Below are 21,952 nucleotides of genomic sequence, written 5' to 3'. Positions count from 1 at the left end.
AGTGGTTCCAGGTGATCTTCTCCCTGCATTTCTTTGCAAATTGTGCCCATATTTCCTTCTGAAACCAGACTTTTGCTTACCCCTTCTACTTGATTTACCAGAAATTCTCACAGCTAAAACATTATGTGCCTCTGCAAGCATTTTCAAAAGGTTTCTTTGGGGGATGACCCAACCCAAATTGATGATTTATAATTCAGTTGAGCAAAGATACTTAAGAAAAAAAACCAACAACCCACAACTGAACATTTGCCCTGATTGAGAGCAGCTTTGCCTGTAAACATTTTCTTTCTTCCCCTCCTTCCTCAAGTCAAACTCTGTGCCAGTAAAATGTTTTAAATTCCTTTAAAAGTTGTTTCAGGTTTGGGATTGGGACCAGCTGACTCTTACCTACCCCTATGCTTCTCATCAGTGCCTATCCCATTTTTAGGGATGATGCATGGAGTAGAAAGGAGATCACCAAAACCAGTGACAGTCTCACAGACATTGATTTCTGTGCCCTTTCTCTGCATTTTTTGTTTGTTTGTTGGTTGGTTGTTTTCCTTTTTAATGTTTGCTTATTGGCATCCTTGTCAAAGACAACAGCAAAAAAGTTATATCCTTAATTCCCTAATTGACACATATAATGTTAAAGCTACCATGGTTCCTTCTGTAGATTAACAACTAGCTGGATCAGTGTGTGTTTAGTGACATGAAACCCTTTACAGAGAGCATCAAAGCAAGGCAGCAGGCTGCCACATCTTTTATGGCTTGTTTGTAAATTTTTACTGGGACACTTGATTCCCACGGACGCCTCAATAATTTACACTCAGGATAACTGAGCCTTGTGCATGAGAGGAGGATAACCTCCTCCTTTCTTCCCATAAAAGCTGTCAGGTAAGAGAGTTTTTTGTGATTAGGGAGTGTTTTAGGTACCTGCAGGCCTTGTGCTCCCTGCCTGTGCCAGCAGCCCCTTTCCTGAGCCTGGGCATGCAGAGTGAGTGTGATCCATGGACGTGGTGCTGTGCTTTGGGGGTAGCTGTATTCCAGTGCTGCCAGACCTTCCCTGTGCAGCCACAAAGGCAGCAGTCAGGCTCTTGGAGTCCTCTGTGGCTTTGGGTTCATCTGCTCCTGCTTGGCTGGTTCAGGGAAGGCACAGCTGCTTTTGCAAGTGGAGCTGCTCTGGGGAAAGCAGGGGTTCTCCTGTTCCCTGTGCTTCAGTGCAGCTCCTGGGTGCTCACTGGGGACACCAGGGAATGGAGCTCCAGTGGTAGCAGGTTTTTTGGATACTGGCACTGGATCTCTGACAGCAGCAAAGGTCTGAATATTGCCATATATGTTTTCCTGACTCATCTGTTTTCCCCTCTGTGGTGGTGTTTGCAGGGGTCCCAGGACGAGGGAAGAGATGAGAATCTTGACTCCATGTTTCAGAAGACTGATTTATTATTTTATTATATATATTATATTAAAGAAAATGCTATATTAAAACTGTACTAAACAAATAGAAGAAAGGATTTCAGAAGGCTAGTAAGTAATAGAAAAAAGGAATGGAATGATAATAAAATCTTGTGACTGACCAGAGAGTCTGAGACAGCTGGACTGCGATTGGCCATTAATTAAAAACAACCACATGAGACCAATCACAGATCCACCTGTAGCATTCCACTGCAGCAAATAATCATTGTTTACATTTTGTTTCTGAGGCCTCTCAGCTTCTCAGGAGAAAAAATCCTGAGGAAAGGGTTTTTCATAAAATATGTCTGTGACCCCTCCATTTGTGCCCACCTTTCTTTCTTCTCCTTTTATCCCCTCTCTTCCTTGTAACACATACTCACATAGCCTCTTCTTCAGACACATTTTCAGCCCTCTGCAGTCCAAGCAAATGGTCTCCAGGCCAGATACAGGCATTGCAGGAGTGAGTCTCCTACCTCAATGGCTCTGCAGGAGCAATGCCAGGAGAGTCTGATGCTGCTCCTTCTACATGGTGTTTGGTAGGGCTGGAGAGCCTGGGGAATTGCTGCAGGTCTCAAGTGAGCATTGCAAGTAGAGATCTTTTCCCATGGCTTGTCATGTGCCCAGAAACAGTCAGTTGTCACTGAAATCAAAACCAGCAGCATCTCTGCAGTCCCTCTACTAAACAAAAAAAATCCCTGCTCCAAACTGGAATCACTGAGTTTTCCCAAAAAAGTGGTTTCAGAACTTGGTCAACATGGGCAGATCTCCCCAGTTGTTTTTTCAGGAAAAGCCAAACTGTTTTTCCTGATACTTGTGAGAAAGAAAACAGTTTCAGCTTAACATAAACTACTGGAAGAGAAAATTTTAAGCCTGAATGAATAAAGCTTGTCTAAATCACAAGCAGCTGGAAATAGGGATTTGTAGCTCAATGTGGGGAGCAGCCAAAGCTGCTATCAGTGCTGCTTATAGTGTAGTTACTTGAAATATGTCAATAGGAGCCCTTCACTGGGTTAGGAGGGGTAAAAATGAGCCTATGCCTCAGGTGTGTGTGGTGCAGAGGAAATAAAATGGCTGAAATCAATGAAAACTTGGAACTGCAGGCTTGGTGCTTTGGTTTCCCAGGATCTAGTAGATCTGGTGGCCATACTTTGATGAGGTCTTATTTTTCCTGTTAGCCCTCCTCCGCTTCGTCTCCTCCTTGCATGGATGGAATGTCTGGTATGAGGAGAAACCCTTTTTCATGTTCTCAGTCACATCTTTGATCTGTTAAGTGCATTTTGCTACTTTCCTTTTTTCTCTTTCTATTCCTGATCCCTCACTGTGCCTCTCTCTCCTCCTCTCCCTGTTCCTCCCAGTTTTCTTCCTCTACTTTCATCCCACACAGAATGAAGTATGTACTGCCTAAAAGAATAAGGAAAAGCCATGAGTGGGATCACCTTCTCTGCTGTGTATGCCCTGGCCTTGCCTTCCCCAAAAACCCAATAAACAGCAAGAATTCCAAATACGGTCACAATCGAAAATGTACACAAAGAAAACATGACATTATCAGTGAAAATGAGTTAAAACAGTTGTGACTTTCATAAAACCTCTCCATGGCTCCCCAAAGAGTCAGTAAAACTGCTGCTGTTTGTGTGTGTTTATGCATCTAGGTCTGCGTGGGCAGTGGTAGCTGGGGTTTAAGGCTCTCCAGGGAGATCAGGAGCAAGGATGCCACACACATGCTGTGGGCAAGGTCAAGACTACCCATAAAGAAGGAAGCAGGAGGGCTTTTCTTCTCCCTTGCAAAACCTGCAGCTATGACTGGTATTTTATTTCCCTGAATTGACAAGTACTTTAAGCAAGTTAAATATCCAGACGTGGTAGAATATATTGATTTTTTTTTTTTTTTAATTCAGTTCTTTTTATTCCATGATGGATTTTTTATTCTTGTTTTCTCCCTGGGATATCGCATACACACACACACTTTCTCTTCAAGGGCTGTCCTCAAGGAGGACTATAGGCTGATCTAGGTGGAAAAGATGCTTCTCCAATAAAAGATGCAGCTGTCTGGACAGATGATAAGGAAGTTCTCTTTAAGTAGGAAAGGTAAGGTGGTCTCTGTAGACAGAATGTGGCTCCTGCAAAACTTGCTTATTCTCAGCAGGGGAGTCTGTCAAGCTGATTTAGGATTAGGTGTGCATCTGTCAATGACCTAAAGCTTTGACATGCACTTAAAATACCCCCTTCTAAGTTTAAAAATGTTCTTGATTAGAGGTTTCTTATTGTTATCAAGAATTAGGAATAAGAGAACAGCCTTGCTTTTTTATTCATCCTTCCAATATCTTCCTGTACTATTTGGGGTTTGAAAGTGCTAGTTCAAAACTCTGGCCATTGCTGGGAAGTAGATTTGTTTCCTAAGCAGAGTATAAATGAGAGCAATGATCCTCTCAGAGTGAAGTGACCTGGCCAAAACAATCTCTTGATACACCAATACTTGTTCTGCTGCAAACTTATATTGGTCTTTTAGACATTCCTGATGGAGAGTCCATCACAGATCTTGATTGTTTATTCGCTTCCCTTGAGAAAGCCTTCAAAGAGAGCACAGAGCAAGCTGACGTTTTATGCCAGGGCTGAGTCAGCTGCAGTGTGGGATAAACCTGTTTCCAATAGTGGTCTGCAGTAGCTCCCAGAGCCGTGGCAATGAACAGCAGCTGAGGAGCTGCCTCTCACTGTTCTGTAAGCTCGAGGTGCCTCCAATGGCACAGGCAAATTAAAAAAGCTGCCTGCTTCTTAGAGGAGTTTGTTTTGATTAACCCAGAGTCCATCTGGTACCAGCAAAGTGTATGTTCCTATAAACTGCACCATATTAAATTTTACTGGGCCACCTACCCTGCTGTCTTCAATTATAAAGCCTCAGAGGGCACTGATGATGTAACTGATTCCAGGATGAGCTGTGCTTTTCAGGAAGCTGGGACTGCCAAATATCTGTCTTGGCCTCTGCTCGAACTGCACGAGAGAAGTCCCTGCACTATTAAGCTTTTCTTGGATTTATTGTTTGTTGTGATTCTGGTTGCTTTGGGAAGTATTCCTGAAAGGCTTTTTAAAGAGAGCAAGCAGGCAATTACAAGCTGGGTTGCTTTGTGGGAAAGCTGGCATGAAGAGGAAGCGGAACCTCTGCCCAAATGGGCTCTTCTTGCACTTGTTTAGTGAACCTGATGAGCTGGATTTTCTCCTCTAATTTTTTAATTTTTTAGGAAGAGCTGGAAGACCCACACCTTGAAATGTTCACACACTCATGAGGCAGCAGGTTGCTGTGTGGTGCTGCCATCAGCACGCTTTCCCTAACTGTGTCCCACACCCGCTCTCATGTGGGAGTGAATGCACGTGTGTGTGTGTGTTTTGGCATGTTTTTGGCACCACAGTTGTGCTGGTTGGGGTGGAGCAGGTGGTAGGGAGTGGTTCCCATGAACAGAGGGATATTTGGCAGTCTGGAGAGGTTGGCAAATGTATGGAAATGTGACCGGTAAATGACTTTTTACAAGACAGCTGTAAAAAAGGGTATAAAATGGTTTAACTGTTAAAACAGTAATTTCTTTGCTTCTCCTAGCTAAATACAAAATTAAGAGATTTGGCTGATCTTAAGGTTGTCTGAGCAAAGTTCAGTGTAACCTCAGATATGCTTGCAAGCTGAGGTTTTACGTGGAAAAAGCTGCTGCAATTTTGCATATAAAAAGCTCCTGCATTTTCCATGCTGTGTGTCACTGACATTTAACAAACTTCCTCATCCAGGTCTCGTTTGCAGTTCATTTGGTTGCATTACACAAACTGTGTGTTCTTTCACCTGAACCAGATGTGAGATGTGTCACTAGCTACCTTCCCTGACACAAGTGGTAGCCCAGTAAGGTGCTCTGGGAACCACGTGGTTCTTCTAAAGCTTTGAGGCACTGAGTGTGACCTGTCCCTTCATGCCACTCCTGCGGGTCGATCTGGTGGGTGGAGAGCAGGCTTGCTGAGCATTGAACCATGCTATCTTCTGTGGTTTCCAGACAGGCTTCAGGACAGCAGCTTTCTCAAAATGGAAAAGTTTCACTTTTTAATTGAATTGCTCATTATGTGACCACAGGTGTCCTCTCTAGAGGAGAGCAAACCCACAGCCTGGAGGTGAGGGCCACCTCACAAGTTTTGGGTCACTGGTGCGAGGTGATGCTGCTTCTCAAGGATGAAGTTGGCAGACTTCTTGTCACTGATAAAAGTGCTCCTCTGTCTGTAACTGAAGCCTTGGAGAAAGAGCTGAACTGTTTTGCTTGATCTTCTCCCAGAATAATTCTACCTAAAGCAAACATTTGTAATGGAAAATTCCTGCCTGAAGTGTTGCAGAGAGTTAAAAGTAAAAGCGAGTGAAAACAGGTTCTGGAAGAGTCAGGCAGTGTGATGAATAGAGGGCTCTCCTCTCTCCACGCATAAAAATGTAAACAAAATGCAACCAAACACTTCCTGCTGCAAATCACAGGGGGGTTGAGTTTCATAAAGGGTTCCAGTAGGGGACAAAAGCCTGGGGTTTGGTCCAAATGCTGTTAAAGTCAGTGAGAGGCTTTCCCTTTGGTTCCGGTGGGCTTTGGAGCTGGGCCATGGTGAGCACTTGAAGGCCAACCTGACCTTTCATGGGGAGACAAAGCTGAAGGCTTAGTTTCATCTCCCTTGTACTTGCTGCAGCCTGATTAAAATCAGTGGGAACTCCAGAAACTTTGCACTTTGAGGCGTTCAGCCCTTGTAGACTAGTCTGACATTTAAGTCAGGTTTGGTGCTTAAATGTCAAAATTTCACAGTAAGTAGACTCCAAAGACTGAAAGTTGTCTGGCTTGCTTTATGCTGTGTGGTTTAGTTCCTTAGTTTTAGGCATGGCACTTAGGGAAAGCTTTCTGAAGAGCAGTTCCTTTGTACAGAGCATCCAGATGTACTTCTTTCATCTTGGTAAATGCTGCCTCTGTTTCTTGCTGGCTTTGCCTTGGTGCTTTTTGTCTGCAGTGTAATCTTTTCTTCATCTTGCCATGGTGACCAGGCTTGCAAACTTCCTACTTTAGAAAATTTGAACAAAACCCCAGGTATTAAAGACTCTTGGCTGCATTAGGAAGTGCTTCACTCTTGTTTTTTCAAAGACTTGAAGGGTGGAAGCAATCAGGTGATAGACTGTCTTAAGGAATTTGGAGAGGAAATAAGATGTGTTTTATATGCTCCATGTTCACAGGAGAAACATATGAGGATTTCATGCTTGGAAAGGTAGCTTGCTTGAAGGTGTTGCAATACAAACTACAGTTTTTGTAAATCATTTAAATAGAGTATCCTGATACTGACTGTATGTTATACAGAAGAACCTGCAAAGGTTTTCCTTCTGTATTTATTTTGACTTGATATTTATAACTTCTTAAAATAAGTTGTCATTTTTTTTCAATAGTTTTTTACCTACCATATTCTTAAAATATTCCTGTTGTCTCTTCTGTATTTCTTTTCGCCATTGCTTTATTACAATGATGGAGCATCTGTAAGGTTCAATAGACAAAGAATTATCATGAAATTAATGCCATGGATGTGGCACTGTTTGTTATAGTAAGAAAGTTCCTTAGACTTTGGCAAGTGCTTCTACTCTGTATTAAAATAAATGCATAGTTTTGGCTCCAAATACAGTTTCATTTTACTCATTGAGAAACAGGAAGGGTTTTATGAACATTCCTACAACAGTATGCCACGTGTGTGTTTGTGCAATTAATTATCATAGCACTTTGTCAGCAGGCTTGTGATGAAATTTAAGCGTGCAGAATACATTCCCAAAAATGCTTAGAATCAGTTCTGCTAGATAGTTATTCTCCTCTCTAGAGACTGAGCAGAGAGCTGGGAACAAGGAGTTTTTGCATTTTTATCATAGTCTAAAATTGAATTGCTCTGTTTGGGCGACCTTTTAAAAATATGTCTCTGTCTAGTCTTCTGGGAGTCTGAAGACAGCAATCTCACTGAGACACACCTGGGATTTTTCTGAGGATTAAGGGGTTAATTTAAGATTTAAAAACAAACAAACAAAAACCAAACCAAGAAAACACACCAAAACCAGATTTTGATGGCAAAACTGCAATGTATTATAGGGTGGATTACTTGAACTAGTCTCAATATTTTACTTATGTGGAAAGACCTTTGAAGAGTAGGAGTGATGTCATTGTTATTGTATTTAGGGTAGTTAAATCAATGTACACATTTTTCTCCATTTGAAAAATGAGTTAGTGTTCCAAAGTACTTCAACAAACATTTATTTTCTTGTATTTCAGCTACCTGACTGCAAATAACAACCAGAATTTCTTGTATACTGCAAGGCCTTTTTTGAAGAGAGCTGCCTTGGTCATAAGCTATGTAAGTATGAATGGACTTCTCCAAGTCTTTGGTGGGAATAACAATGCATAGTGGTGCCCCAAAAGACTCAGAAAGCTCACGTGGTAGATCTTAATACAAAGTTAGGTTTGGGAATTAGTCTAGAAAACTTCAGCTGCGCAGAAACAAGAATATTACTGTGTTTCCACTTCAAACCTTTTGATTTATAGCGGTTGCCCTTGCAACCATGTAATCATCTGCAGTTATTTCCTGCCCTAAATACATTGGACTCTGTGGCCCTGGGCTGCCCTGTCAGTGACATGCTGTTAATGCCAGTGCAGGTAAGAGTCGTAAGAAAAACTGCTGCTCGATGTGCTCCACACAGGACTCAACATGTTGCAGAGGAGAAAACAAGCACTTCCATGGGAATGTTCTGGGTGTGCAGCTCCCTGTGCTGCTCCAGGAGCCAGATCCCCTTGCTTGTCCTTTGACAAGTGGTTACCAGAAAGGTAAAGGAGTGGCAGCTTGCAGAAATCCTTCTAGGAATTAGGATTGTGCAGCATGAGAAGCACTGATGGAGCTTCTCCTTACACCTAAGCCAGCATGGATAAATGATAAGAACTTTTAAGACATCACCCATGATTTTCCCCTCTGCATTTAGGTAGAGGTCAATAGCAAAATTCTGCAGTCTACACTGCAGCAGAGTGACAGATTTGTCCTTGAGAATGCTGCCCTTGTGGTGGGTACTGAGATGTGTGAGTTGCTGTCAGTAAGGCAGACAGAAGGAGGGACACACTAAGTCACAGTGTGCTCTGTGCTGAGGGTTGGCAGGTTTCTCACCCTGTGTAAGGTGGCAAACTTGAATTTTGCCTAAAGTGCTGAGCTGACTGGCTCTGCGCAGCGTGGAGAGCTATCACAACAAAACATTTGCTGGAGGCCTTAGCTCTCCTTAGTGGTGCATTGCTAACTGAGGTGTTCTTCTTTGAAGGTGATCCTCGTGCTTTATTTCCGCCTCTGGATAATGGGAGGTTCCATGCCAATGTTTTCAGAGCAGGACAATCCAGCCTCATTCTCACCGTATTTACTGACGAGGTATGATGACAGCAGTCAAACAAAAGTTTTCAAAACTGTGATCTTGATGTTACATTTTCCTACACTAAAATGGTTTGCAGATGACAATGAAAAAAATCTGTTGTATTGCCTTAACTTAGTTGTTTTTATTGCTCTCTCTCTATTGGAATAGCAAGCAACCAAAACTATTTGAGCCCTAAAGCACATTGCAGGTCCTGTAGGGTTGTATTACAGGTGCTTTCTTACTGAAAAATATGTGCTTATTTTTATAAAAAATAAAAGAAGTTTTATTAGCCCAAAGAAGTTTAGTTGCCTGATAACAGGGCTGGAAAGCCCAGTAACTGAGGCATAGTCTTAAATTTTAAAACTGACTGCTCCTGAGATGTGGGATGGAAGCATGCAGAGTTTTGGCTTCAGTTGAAGTTTGTATAAAAAGGGGGTGACCATGCTTCTTGGTGTAATACCAGTGACTGAGCAGTGAAGGTGGATGGGCCACAAGTGTTTGCTCTGTTTAGCTACTGAAAGACACTTTGGAGCCTTCTGGAGGAATTTCCTGATGTCTCAGATTAAAAAGGGAGCAGTCCTCCTATGTGTCAGTTCTGGCTTGCTGGATCCTCATTCCAGCAGTGAAATTGCAGCTCAGACACAGGTTAAGATCAAGCAATCCTTATTTAATATCTGCTGCAGAATTGGACTGGATCTCATTTGGGGAACTTTTATGATAACGTGGCAACAGCTCCTATTGCCATCAAGGCTAAAAGTGCTTGCAGGAAGCACATTGTCTTCTTTGGAAAGCTCTGACGTGTTTGTTTCTGGTGGAGTTATTAATCCCAGACTCAGTGCAGCACAGCATGAAGGATTTGCTGCTGTCTCTTTTTGATATGTTTATGCTGAGATGGGGGTCACCAGGTCACAAATGAGCCTGGCCTAATTTCAGTTACCTCTTCTGTGCTGCACATGTTCTTTTTGCGTGTTTGTCTCTTTGCCTCTTGTAATGACCGGGGAGGGTTTTCTAAACCCAAAAGCTAAGTCATTCTCGGAGTATGAAACAGTGACTATTTTTACCACTGGCACTGTGGATTTTATTAACAGCCTTAGGAAAAACAAGTCAGAGTGCTGCTGGCTGAGGTCCTCCCTTGGCCCCAGCAGCAGCCCCGGCTTCACCTGCAGTCCAGCAACACCTACCCACTCCAAACCTAATTAAGGAAATCCATTCCAGTAAAAAGCAGTATTACTGTTCTGAAGGGGTTCTAAAAGCCTTTAATTATCCCAGCTCTTCCATTTCTGTTGAGCTTGATCTTAATCCTCATTTTAGCCAATTTACCCAGAAGGCTTTATCTTCCATTCAGGAAACCTGTCCCTTCAGCAGGTCTCAGTGTCAGTTCTGCAGGTGCACTGAGACCCAGTGACCATCTCGGAACTGACAGCCCATGATGCACCTTCTGACCCTTGTATTGGCAGCAAACCTTGTCCTTCCTCCTCTGTCAGACTCAAACTCTCATCTGAGATTTGCTGTGGTCAAAGCTGGAGCTCTTGCTGCCCAGCTGGCATTGTGCCACACATGCCAAATGCAGGACTGGCATGTCAGGTGGAGCTAGCAAGGTTCAGGTGGCATAGGTGTGGTTTCCAGGAAGGTCTAGGAAAATGGTTCTGTCCCTCTACTCTGCTCTTGTGAGATCCCTCCTGGCACACTGCATCTGGCTCCAGGGTCCTTAGCACAGGAAATACATGGACCTGTTGGAATGAGTCCAGAGGAGGGCTGCAGGTGTGGTTGCAGCTCTCTTCACAGAGAGCAGCAGCACCACTTCCCCAGGATTTTTCCTGGGGAAGGCAGTGAGAAAGCTCAGAGAAAGAAGAGAAAACAATTCTTATCTCTATTTGCTGCTCCTGTTGTTTGGCACATGTGGAATGTGTTATGGAGATTGTTTACCAAAAGTGAATTGTTAATTGGACTCTGGTGATGGTTGTTTGGACTGATTGACCATTTAGTTCAAAGCTGTATCGTGACTGTCTGAAAGGGGTCACGGGTTTTTCTTTAGTATAGAGTATAGTATAGTATTACTATGTAGTCTAATATAGTATGGCTTAACAAAGCAATTGTTCAGCCTGCTGAAATCACTGATTCATTGAAGGTTATTCTCCAGTTGGAGGATGTCCTGCTACTATACTGCAGGAGGATTTGTGTTTGTGGTCCAACTTCAGAGAAGCTCCTAAGCAGGGTGTGTTCCTCAACTGGGACAGCTACAGTGGCAGCAGCATGTGAAGACTGGTGTGGGAAGCTTTTAACAAGGTTTTAAAGGCAGTAATTAGGATACAGCACTGAAGCCAAGATGTTAACTGCAAGTTGGGTTGTACTGGGAGGAAGGCAGTGGAAGAGCTAAGTTTGGTGTTGAGACCAGAAACTAAAAGAAAGATCAGTTTTGGGTAGGGCTCTTGAAGTGATTAGTAATATCATTACTGTAGTTGAAGCAAGAGTTAGTCTCAGGCAGTGGGCAACTTGTTTTGTAACTCTGAAGATTATTTAGGTCACAAATGGGAGTTTTCTGTTTTCAAAGAGTTGTCTTTATTTGAGCTGGAAATGTGGTTTTTGTGCATGTCTCGCCAGGGTAAATGTTATGCTTTTCAACAGAGTTGAAAATTATGCTGAGACTTGGCCAGCTCTGTGGAGCTAGAAGGAAGGCTGATAACAGTGGAATAAAAAAGAAAAACAGTAGTTTGGAAATGTGTGGCAGCCTTTGTGAAAGTCATGAAGTTAGATGTGGAGCTGGGGTCTGGGCTGGCACAGGATGAACCCAGTGGAGCACTGTAACTTTGGCAGGGTTTATTGGGGCCACCATTAGGACTAGGTGGCAGTTAGGGGGTTGAAAAAGCAGTGACTTGTGAGGTCAGAATCTGTGATCCCTTAGAGCTGATACAGCCTACAGTACAGGACTGGGGGTGTGAGAGGTCTGTGCATCCATGACTGTGGGGTGGAGGGGGGCATGTAGGACTTAGGGTGTATCAAAGGAATCTGAGAGGAGACAGGTTCCAAGCAAGCCAAGGAAGTGACACACAACAGGTAGCTGGGCTGGGAGCTTCTTCCTGCAGCACACCAGGAGCGTGCTGAACATTTGTGCAGGGTCAAAGAGAGATTTGCCAAATTGAAATAAGAAATCCAGGCTACTAAATATGGAGAGACCACATCCAACTCAGAAACTCCAACTCATCCAACTCCCCAGCTAGGAACTGGGGGAAAATTATCATATTTTATGCTTTACTTGGCATGGACTTCTGGTCACTGCTGAATAGACCTTTGATGTGGCTCAGTTTGGCCCTAGAAAATGCCTCTGTGTTCTATGTAACTTGTCTCCATTCTTGGACAACACAAATGTATAAAGTAGACAGATAATGATTTATTTAACAATTAAAGGGCATAATATGCTGAAATAATGACAGTTTTTCAGTCTTCAGAAACAGTCATCTGTTCAGCATGCTCACTAAATTACTATTGTTAAAATTACCAGTGATATTCCCAAATACCTCAAAGCTTAGAGGCAGAAATGAGAGCCACATTTCCATGGCCTTCAATGTGTTGCTTGGCAAAGGCGGTCTGAGAAGATGGGATGTGTCTGTCATTGCCTTTCTCAGTGGAGGCAGAAATGAAGAATTCTGCTATTCCTAAGCCCTGCCATGGAAGCCTGTCCATCCTGGCTGTTTTGCACTGCAGGATTTACTGTCTCCAGTGGCCTTACCTTAAAGAACACAAACTTTGATCTCAAAATCTACAATGGGTAAGCAATATTTGTGATAGAAAAACCAATCCCAAACCTCTGTTCAAACATTCTTCCTTGTATCAGACAGAATTTGAGGGAGAATGCAACTAGAAAGGTTTTGAGGGCTACCCAGCTTTATGTAAACAGTGTACCAAAAGTGCAGCTCCAGAGTCAGGAGGGTGTTGAGTGGAGGGCTGACATGCTTCAGAAGTTTTGCACAATGTTTTTTTCTTCTGCCTTTCTTGAGGGGAAAGAAGTAGGAGGCCTCTGGATAAACAGATTTTATTACCAATACTGTGGCAAGACAAGGGAAAAATCCTTTGTGCAGCATGTCTCAACCTGTGTGAAACAGATTGAATTTTGCCTGTAATTTCTAATTAAAAGTCTGGTTTTTTTAAAAAATCTATGTCTTTGGGAATCAAGTTATATTAATTTCTGCTGGCATTTGCCTTGTGATCTCTGGTGGCTGATCACCCTGGGCGTGAAGCAGGTTATTTGTGGTGCTTCCTTAAATAGTTAATGCATTTCTGCTAGGACTGCCTTGAGATAACATTGTCCTGTGGTTGAACTGTTCTCTCTGTAAGCTGGCTTTCTGTATTGCTTTGCTGTTTCAATCAGGTAAATGAGAATTCAGTGCTGCAGAAAGCTGAAGAAGTGCTTATACATAAAAACTGGCACATAATCCTTTTCACAGAGATTTATGACTGTTTTCTGAGCAATGCATTTAATCATCCCAGTTGTAACTTCAAAGGCAATGAACTACCACGAGGGAAACCATGGACCTGTGCTGGGAAAATGGGTCCCTGTGCCAGCCAGTTCTGCCAAGGAAATAGAAGTCAAGTGTAGCAACTACTTTGATATGGAGTTTTCATGGACCTTAGGCGAGAAAATAGCATTAAAATAGACCCCTGTGACATATCAGCTCTTAATCAGCCAGGCTTGCACACGCTGGCTGGGTGGTGAGGTTCTGCCTGGTTTGTCAGTGCTTTCTGTCATGTGCTCAAAGGTGCTTAAGCTCAGCCCTACGTGTAGTACCTGCAGGCACCCAGCAGTCAGGGATCACTTCTAGCAAAAGGGACAGCAGCAATGTTGGTAAAAATTGCTCTCATGCCTACCCAGGGGCCAGACAGCACATGCATGAAGTGTAAACTGCAGTCTTTATTCCAGTGGGTGTTGAGAGCTGGGCAAGGCCTGGCTGGAAGATGGTGCTCCAAAGCTAAGGCCACCCTGCAGAGAAGGTGGTGCTCCCAGAGCCACAGGAAAGTTTTCAGCATCTCTCTCATCCAGGTGTTCTTGGTGTGATGAGCAGACCCTGGCAGTGCTGCTCTGGGATTTGATAGGCATTTCAATAGGCTGTGGTGCTTGCTGCAAGTGCTGGTTACACAACAAGCCTTCCCTGCCAGAGTCTGCATCTGAATTTGCTTTCCAAAATACTTCCACACAGAAGGGGTAGAGAGTGGCCAGGCTCTGAGGCAAGGCAGCGTGCCCAGAACATCCCTTTGGCTCCTACCAGCACTGGGTGGGCAATGCTCTGGATACAGTGAGCCATTTTCAGAAACATTATCCCAGTGGGTTTATGAGGTCTGGTTTTTTTAATTTCTTGAGGATCTCAGAACCCTCTATCTGCTGCTGCCTCAGTGATCCTCTTCTGAAGCAGTTGCCCACTGCTGGGCTCTGCTGGTGAATTTGCATGACTCTGGAATGTGCTGCTGTTGGTGAGGAGCTGAGGGTCAGGTGTGATCACAAGGCATGTCCTCACCCACAGCACACAGGGAAAACACTGTGAGGTCAGTCCCAGGTTTTCCAGCACTGAGGTTCTGACAGGAGGCTTGGGTTTCACTGGAAACTCACAGGCTGTTTCAAATTCTCCTAGAGAATTCAGTATTTTTCAGATTCTTAGCCCCAGAGTTGAAACAAATGGGAGAGAGACATTCAGCAGAGTAAAGCTCTTCAGGCTGTGTAGCTACAGAAGACAGCATGTCTGCTTTTCCCCATGTCCCTGGTGCACACAAGCCCACCTTTCAGAGGAATTACCTTGCTATTCATCAAGCTGCAGCTCTCTCTTTATCCCTATCTGTCTTTCCTACTCCTGTCCTCTACTGATTGGCAGCTCTTTTCCCTAAATGCAGAAGGTTTGATGAAAGGGAATACACAGGTACTTTTCTAGTTACAAGAATTTTCTGTCTCATACTCCCATTTGGATGTTAAATGGAATTTGTCTGTCTGGTGCTTGTTTGTGTAGTTTACTCCACTATCTCTGAATGAGCTGGATAGACAGAGTGGGAATTTTTTTCTTCTACGGCTCTCAAAAGAAAATCTTAAGGCTGACAATATACAGAGCAGAAAAATAAACTCGTGTGGGAAGGTATGACTGGACTGGGAGCTCCCTAGGGGGAGTGTAAATATTACAATTTGAAGGCAATATCTGAAATACCACCACCTGGTTATAATTGCAGCCACATGTGTCCTAGGAGGGCATTATTGTGAACTGACTTGTCAAACACACTTGGGTTTAGGGCTTTGTAAGAGGATGAAGAGAGCCTTGAGCCAAAATCAGTTCAGCTGTTAATACAAATGAGAAGCTCTTTTCCCTAATAAAAAAGCTCTTCTTACCCTTATAGTGAACTGAAATCTCCCTGAGTGCCTGGCAGTGTGCAGGTCGTGTCAGAAGAGCATAACCACAGGTTCTGTGACTTCTGAAAGGGCAAAACCTGTATTCCTGCTTCTTTTTCAGATCCCCACCTTTCCCCCCCCCCCCCCATAAAGAAAGATCCTCCCCTTCTTTTTTCCCCAAGTACTAGTTAAGTGCACTTATTACCTGCCTTCTAGACAGGTCCATTTTTCCCCACCCAGGAGAATGGTTTGCCTTTGCTTTGCTAAAATCCACTGCTGGGAAATGTTTCACTTGCAGGTGGGTACCCTGATGGTCCTGGTGGGTTGGGTTGTCTGCCAGGAATGGGATGGGTTGGCCCAGGTCTGAGTGGCTGGTAGGTTGCAGCACAGTATTCACATAGAAAAAATAGTATCACTATTATATATATACATGTAATCTATAACATATGTGTCTATAATTATATGTATAATATAAATAAATAAATAAATAAAATAAAATCACTGTTATCATATAGGCTCCCACTTTTCCATGCAGCTGTGGTGGGACATGGTCAGAGCTTTGTGATCACTCTTGTAGCACAGTTTTAGAAAGAAATCTGTAATCCCTGGGTGCTGTGGGGAGAAAGCTTGAACTGCTCCAAAATCAGAAAAGACAGGAAACTCCTCATAAATTTATATAAATCTTGTATTTTTTTTTTTTTTTTACCTAGTCTCACATTCCTTGTGCTCTGATTGCCTGGGTTTGGCAGAGCTGAGATGAAGGCTTTTCCAAGCTCCTTAGTCTCTATTACAGCAATGGGTAACAGACAATTTCTCAAGTATTTTCCTGTCATGTTGCTATGGCTTTGAGTAGTACCCTTTTGCATTCATTTTTGCAGCAGAAACAATCAGTTCAGATAGTTGTTTTCTGCAACAAGTTCTAGATATGAGTCATCCTGTATTTATCTCAAAGCATGCAACAGAACACTTAAACTAAAAAAAATTACAACTAAACAAACTGGATTGCCATGACAACACTGGCTACCTTCAGGAGGAACTGTGGTTTTCTGAGCCTGCCAGAGACGATGAGAATTGAAAAGAACACTTGAAACCTACTGAAATGTGGATTTCCATGTTCAATTTGCAAATAAAAAATTTGCTGCAATGGAAATGCTGTTACCTGGCCTGGGGGAAAACTGTTTGCCAGTTAGGAGGCAGAATCTTGCAGTCACCTCACCAGTAATACTCTGATTTTCATGGGATTAACTGAGAGAGTGGGAGGCAGGCAGGAATTTTTCTCCCTTGGAATTCTAGCAGACACACAGAAGCAATATCAAGAAGATCATTAATTTAAAATGTAATTCACTCAGTCAACTAATTAGAAGAAAATACTCTTGTTGCCATTTGCAGGTAGGCTGCTGAAATGTAATTAGCTCCTGGAGTGATTTCAGAATCTTCAAGTCTTTTCAAAATTTGCAAATTAGTTCCTTGAGGTGTTGGCTTTGGTAAGAGGTTTCTTTCAAACTTTCTCCTGTGTTTAGCTTTCTCCTTAGTCTTGTGATACGAGAACCACAGAGATGTGAAGGAATATCATATGCTTTGGAGAGCCATAAATAAAAAGCAGCCCTGGATTGTCAGTAACTATTATTAGCATCTTGTTATTTTTCTGTTCCTAGTACATAGAATAGTGATAGTTTATAAATGCTTTCTTTTATACAGCCATCCATCATGTTCAAGGACAGGCTACCAATGCTGAAGGCATATCCAAACTTTTGCTTGACTCAGAGCCTGCTGAAGGCTTTGTTTGGATGCCTCCAAGAGTCAGGCAGTGCCTCCATGGCTCTCGGGTACCGTGACTGCTGATGTCGCGTGCACCTTCAGAGAGGGAGCTCGGGCTCGGCCAGGAGAGGTGGCCAAGGGTTCTCCAGGAGGGTGTCTGCAGAGGCCAGCCACCTGACTGTGCACTGGTGCTGATGATTGTCACAGGCTTTAAAATGTTTCCCTGCTGTTGGAAGAGAGTATTTAAAGGCTAATTATTGCCGTGGTGGAATGGAGTGATTGTTCTCCTTTGGGAGCTGCCTCTGGGAGCAAGCTGTGCACATGGCTCCCGAGGAAGACTGAAACCTCCCAAGCACTTGGAAATAGACACTTGTTTACAAACCTGTCCTCCTCAGTCCGTGGCCGGGAGTTGTCTTCCCATCTTCAACAGCAGCTTGTCCTACCTTTCCAGCAGAAATGCATTAACTCACACTGATCTGGCTATTCTGAATACCTCTGAAATTAAATGGACTCAATTTGTTATGGCAGCAAACTGTTTATTTATTCTGTGCTGTGTAAGGATCTATCAGCTCCTGCCTTATCAGTGAAGATGCAGAAAAGCAGCTAGTCTGTCCTTAACTGCAGTGCTGCAGTTTGCAAAGATCCCAAATGTCATCTTGTTCCTTCCTACTCAGCAGCCCAGTCTGAGGAAGCAGGGAAGGGTTTTCTAGTGTGTGTTGTGGTTTGCATATGAACTTGTATGAATATTGTGATGCCTATTGAAAATGTTAATATATGCCAGGGCATAAAAGGACACTCCCTCCAAAACCTGGGCTCTCCTAAAGCATCAAGTGCCAAACTAACTCAGTGCTTCTGGAAATCCTGTCACATGTACATACTTGTAGTAACAATATCATATGCCATGACATTATCCACATTCATCTAAATAGACTTGCTTTTGTTTAACAATAAAGCCAGAAATGGATCTCAGTTTGGCTTTGAAGTAAGGAGCTGTAAATAAATGCTGGCAGCCTTTTCTGAGCTGATGTGTTGAGGGTGATGGAGAAGTCTGTTTTATTGTGGCTGAGCAGAGGTGGGTCAGGCCACACATAATGTCACGAGTGAGTGCCTCGGTGTGATTAAGTCTCAGAGGATTTTGTGTTGCTGTGTTTCTCTTTAATGTGTGCCTGAAGGGTTGGTGACTAAAAAACGCATTTGTTTCTTTAGGAAGAGTGAACAATCAAAATTTTAAGAATCGTTTGAGCAAAATTAGGTTATGTTTTTGAGGGATGCTCTCTTAAATAGAAACTGGCTTTTTAATTGCTGCCTCTGTTAAGAGAAGATTGATTTTCTTTCTTTCCCTTTTGTTTAGTACCTCAGGGTGGGAAGGTGAGGAAAGTGCAGGGGATGGAAGAGAAGTGTATCAAATGGCTGAAAGCCTTAAAAATGTGGGAATATTCCACTTCCCAGAATGGGGAGTTTAGAAGGATCTGTGGGAAAATGAGAATGTGCCTCTGTGACTGTTTGCAGTGACACATTCCAGCTCAGTAAGCCTCCTTGCTTTTGGGTCACTGTGCTGCTGGAGACATTTGCTTTTTGGATGAGAAGAGAAACTGATACCCTCACTTTGTAGTTATTTAAATATGTTTTCACAGAAATTCAGGGCCCAACACCCATCTGGGAACTTCCTGCCTGGAGTCACACTTAGCTTCAGTGTCCTACCATCCTGCCACAAATCTGATGTTGTAAGTGCTGTTGTAAGGGGCTGCATTTTGACCACAAAGGGCCATGTTTGTAAGTGGCAAGTGAGACAGTCCTCTGTCTACATGCCTTGACATTTCTGCCATCCTTTGTTACCATTTTAATAAACCTGCAAGGTGCCATGGCAACTGGGTGTGATAACAGCTGCCAAAGCAGGCTCAGATGGAAGAAATCCTATGCAGGATAGAATGTAATTTTTCCCTTTTTTTGAGTATTTGCCATTTTTGGTGCTGTGTACAATGTGGACTATTCCATTTGCAAGAAAGGATGGGTTTGTCTCTTTGAATGCTGTCACAGTTTTACTTGGTTGACTTCACAATTACTGGAATAATCAATCTACAGTCTCTTGTACTTAAAACTGTTTCAACTTTAGATGCACTTTTTGGCAAGTAGATGCCAAGAAGCAAAAGCCTGGGGCAGAGAGGGATGTTGGTTTGATTTGGTTTTTTTCTTGTTTTCTTTAACCCAGTGGCACACATGCTGTTCTTTTTTAGTCCTTTGAAAGCCCTGCTTCCCAGAGGGCAGCACTTTCCCCATTTCCATTCCCCATTAATTTCCTCTCTATTGAGAATAACAATTATTGAAGATTACAACAACTTGAAATCCCTACTTCCCCATCACTTCTGTGGCACATCTCGTGCAATCTGGCCCCAGCCCTAAGAGACTGTGATGGCATCAGCTAAGAATCACTCTGTCCCTCCTTTCTTCTGTATTTTCCCCCTGTTCCTTGATTTGCAAAGAGAAAATGGTCTGACTTTAATTGTTCCATGTTGTGCAGATAGAAGAAATCCTAAATTTTAAGTTAAACCCAGCTAAAGGGATATTTTGTATTGCAGCAGTGATGCAGTGAAGTGTGTAGAAGTTCAATATATATGTATGTACCTGTGTAGTTATTCATTTATTGTTTAAACTGGCAGAAAGTCACTTCAAAAATCTAACGTTCAAATGGGAGTTGAAGTTTTGTTAGTTTTCCAAAGTCTGGTGCATAGAAACCATGTAAATAATTACTGATCTGATGTTATTTCTTCAAATGACTTGTTAAAGTGGCCCTCACCTATGGCAGCATCTCTGTTGACAGAGAGGTGTGGCGCTGCCTCGTGGTGCAGTGTTGTTGATTGTTTTTTTTTTTTGTTGTTGTTGTTGTTTCCTCCTCCCATGTGGCATGTGGTAAATGCCAAAGGACGATGTTCCCTGTGCTGGCAGTCATTCCATGTATTACATGACCTGTTTTCATTTGCAGGTTTTTAACTTATTCCTACCTTCTGGCCTTCAATGCGTGGCTGCTGCTGGCACCCATCACCCTGTGCTACGACTGGCAGGTGGGCAGCATCCCTTTGGTCGAGTCCATCTGGGATGTCAGGAACTTAGCCACGCTGTTCCTGCTGCTGGTGATGACATTACTCAGCCTACACTGCTTTGCTGCGTTCAAGGTAACACCAAAAGCCGTGCAATACAACCTAAAAAGAAAATAAAAAAGTCTTTTGTTTCCCAGTCTTCAGATGAGATGGTTGGTAAGCGCATGTTTTCCTCTGGAATGCATTGGAGTGAGGTGAAAAATCATTCCAGTAATAACTAATGCAGGCAAGCTCAACTGATGAAAATGTCTCTGTAGCTGAATGTCTCAGTCTTTAATTGGTCTGATTTGAGGGCAGAACTTGGCCCGGACTCCCGCATTCAATTATTGTTAATGATCCAAACCCCACTGAAGTTTTTAAGCATCTCTGCCTCTCCCATAATCATTAAGCTTTTTGTCACTTACTTCAAACAGGACTGGGAACTGTCATTTGCAGAGCCTTTTGAAAATAAAATCGATTCCTCTGTTTACACTTTTGCTATGCTTCTAAACCCTAAACATTGGATACATCTTGATGAGGAGATTTTTTTTTTTGTCAGCAGAGTAATGGAATGTGGGAAATCGGAAATGACCTGGAAATTGTTCTTTAGCGTAAATAATACAGTTGGTAAGCCATACTTCCCAATTCAGCATTTCAGAGGTACCATTAATCATATTGCAACAAAGTGAGTGAGGTTGTATAAGCCTTGTCAGAAGTCAGATATGCACTTCCATGGAAGGGTTTTTTTGTGGATCATAGGGAATTACAAGCTGTTTCTCTTTCAGTTGAGTTGTGGAGGGTTCTTTAAGAGAGGTGTCAGTAGTCACTTTAGAAATAGTACAAGAGTTTCTCTTCCTTAAATGTGTGTATGGCTGAAAAGCATAGTTGAAGGGTGTCAGGTTTTAATACCTGTTATGCTAAAATGTGCAGGTCATGTACATTTTCAGCCTACTCTGGCAGTCTTCCCTGTGTTCCTGATAAGAGACAGAAAATGAACCAAAACAGTTTGAGACTGCAGAATTATTAATTTAGATAATACATTCACAGATGCTGTATGGGAAATATGGGAAAACACCCTATTAGGTATTCACCAGTTCTACCTGCAAGTTGTACATCATCTCATATTCATCCTGCCTTCATTACTCACTGCTAGAAATATTCAGAACTGTTTGTATTAGACCTAATCCTGTTCTCAGGAAAGTTAATGATAAAATTCTCATTAGCCCAGTATTGAAGACTTCTGAAAAATCTTATTCCATGTTCATTGAAGTTTTGTTTGCTTTTTATTTCTTCTCCTGCTGTCAGAACTATATGTAGGATTAATATTGTTGGTTTTCTTTAAAGATTTTATCGTATTTTTATTACTTTTTTAAAAAAACAATTCAGTCTGGATTTATGAATACCACTGTTTGATTTGAAACTGCAAGTTGTAATTTTTTTGTGAGAAGTTCAGTTTTGCTCTTGACCACTGTTAATGTCAAACAACATGAATTTTACTCTTTGGGCACTGAAATTTGGGCACTGAATTTGGGCTTTGAAATTCATCTTAAAGATTCCTTTGTGCTTATCCTTGAAAACCCCAAACACTGAATTAATTGGATCTGAAGTGATCTGCTTTTGTATCTAATCCAGTAAAACTGGATCCATCTTGACAAAGTGCTCTCGTGAGCACTTGCAGCCTGCAGCAAACCTGCTGTGAACCAGCAAACCATGGTGATGGTTCCTGGGGACCACCTTGGATGTGTTCCCCATAGCCCTTGGTACAGAGTCACAGAAGGGTTTGGCTGGAAGGGACCTCAAAGACCATCCAGTTCCAACCTCTCTGCTATGGGCAGGGACACCTTTCACTGGACCAGGTGGCTCAGAACCCCATCCAGCCTGTACTTGAGCACTTTGAGGGATGGTGCATATGTGCATACA

At 42.7% G+C, this 21,952-nt stretch overlaps 1 protein-coding gene across 1 annotated transcript in view; it reads left to right on the top strand.

Moving 5' to 3' along the window:
- The window catches only part of TMTC1 (transmembrane O-mannosyltransferase targeting cadherins 1), a 140,273-nt gene that overhangs the window by 45,458 nt on the left and 72,863 nt on the right, over window positions 1–21,952 (top strand). The window contains exons 6-8 of the mRNA XM_059845880.1: window positions 7,725–7,806; window positions 8,753–8,856; window positions 19,939–20,128. Of these exons, the coding sequence (XP_059701863.1) occupies window positions 7,725–7,806; window positions 8,753–8,856; window positions 19,939–20,128 (376 nt within the window). The remainder of the gene's footprint in view (window positions 1–7,724; window positions 7,807–8,752; window positions 8,857–19,938; window positions 20,129–21,952) is intronic.

The sequence above is a fragment of the Haemorhous mexicanus genome, chromosome 5 (assembly GCF_027477595.1).
Source record: "Haemorhous mexicanus isolate bHaeMex1 chromosome 5, bHaeMex1.pri, whole genome shotgun sequence".
Classification (NCBI taxonomy): Eukaryota; Metazoa; Chordata; class Aves; order Passeriformes; family Fringillidae; genus Haemorhous; species Haemorhous mexicanus.
This window is presented reverse-complemented; position numbering and strand designations above follow the sequence as displayed.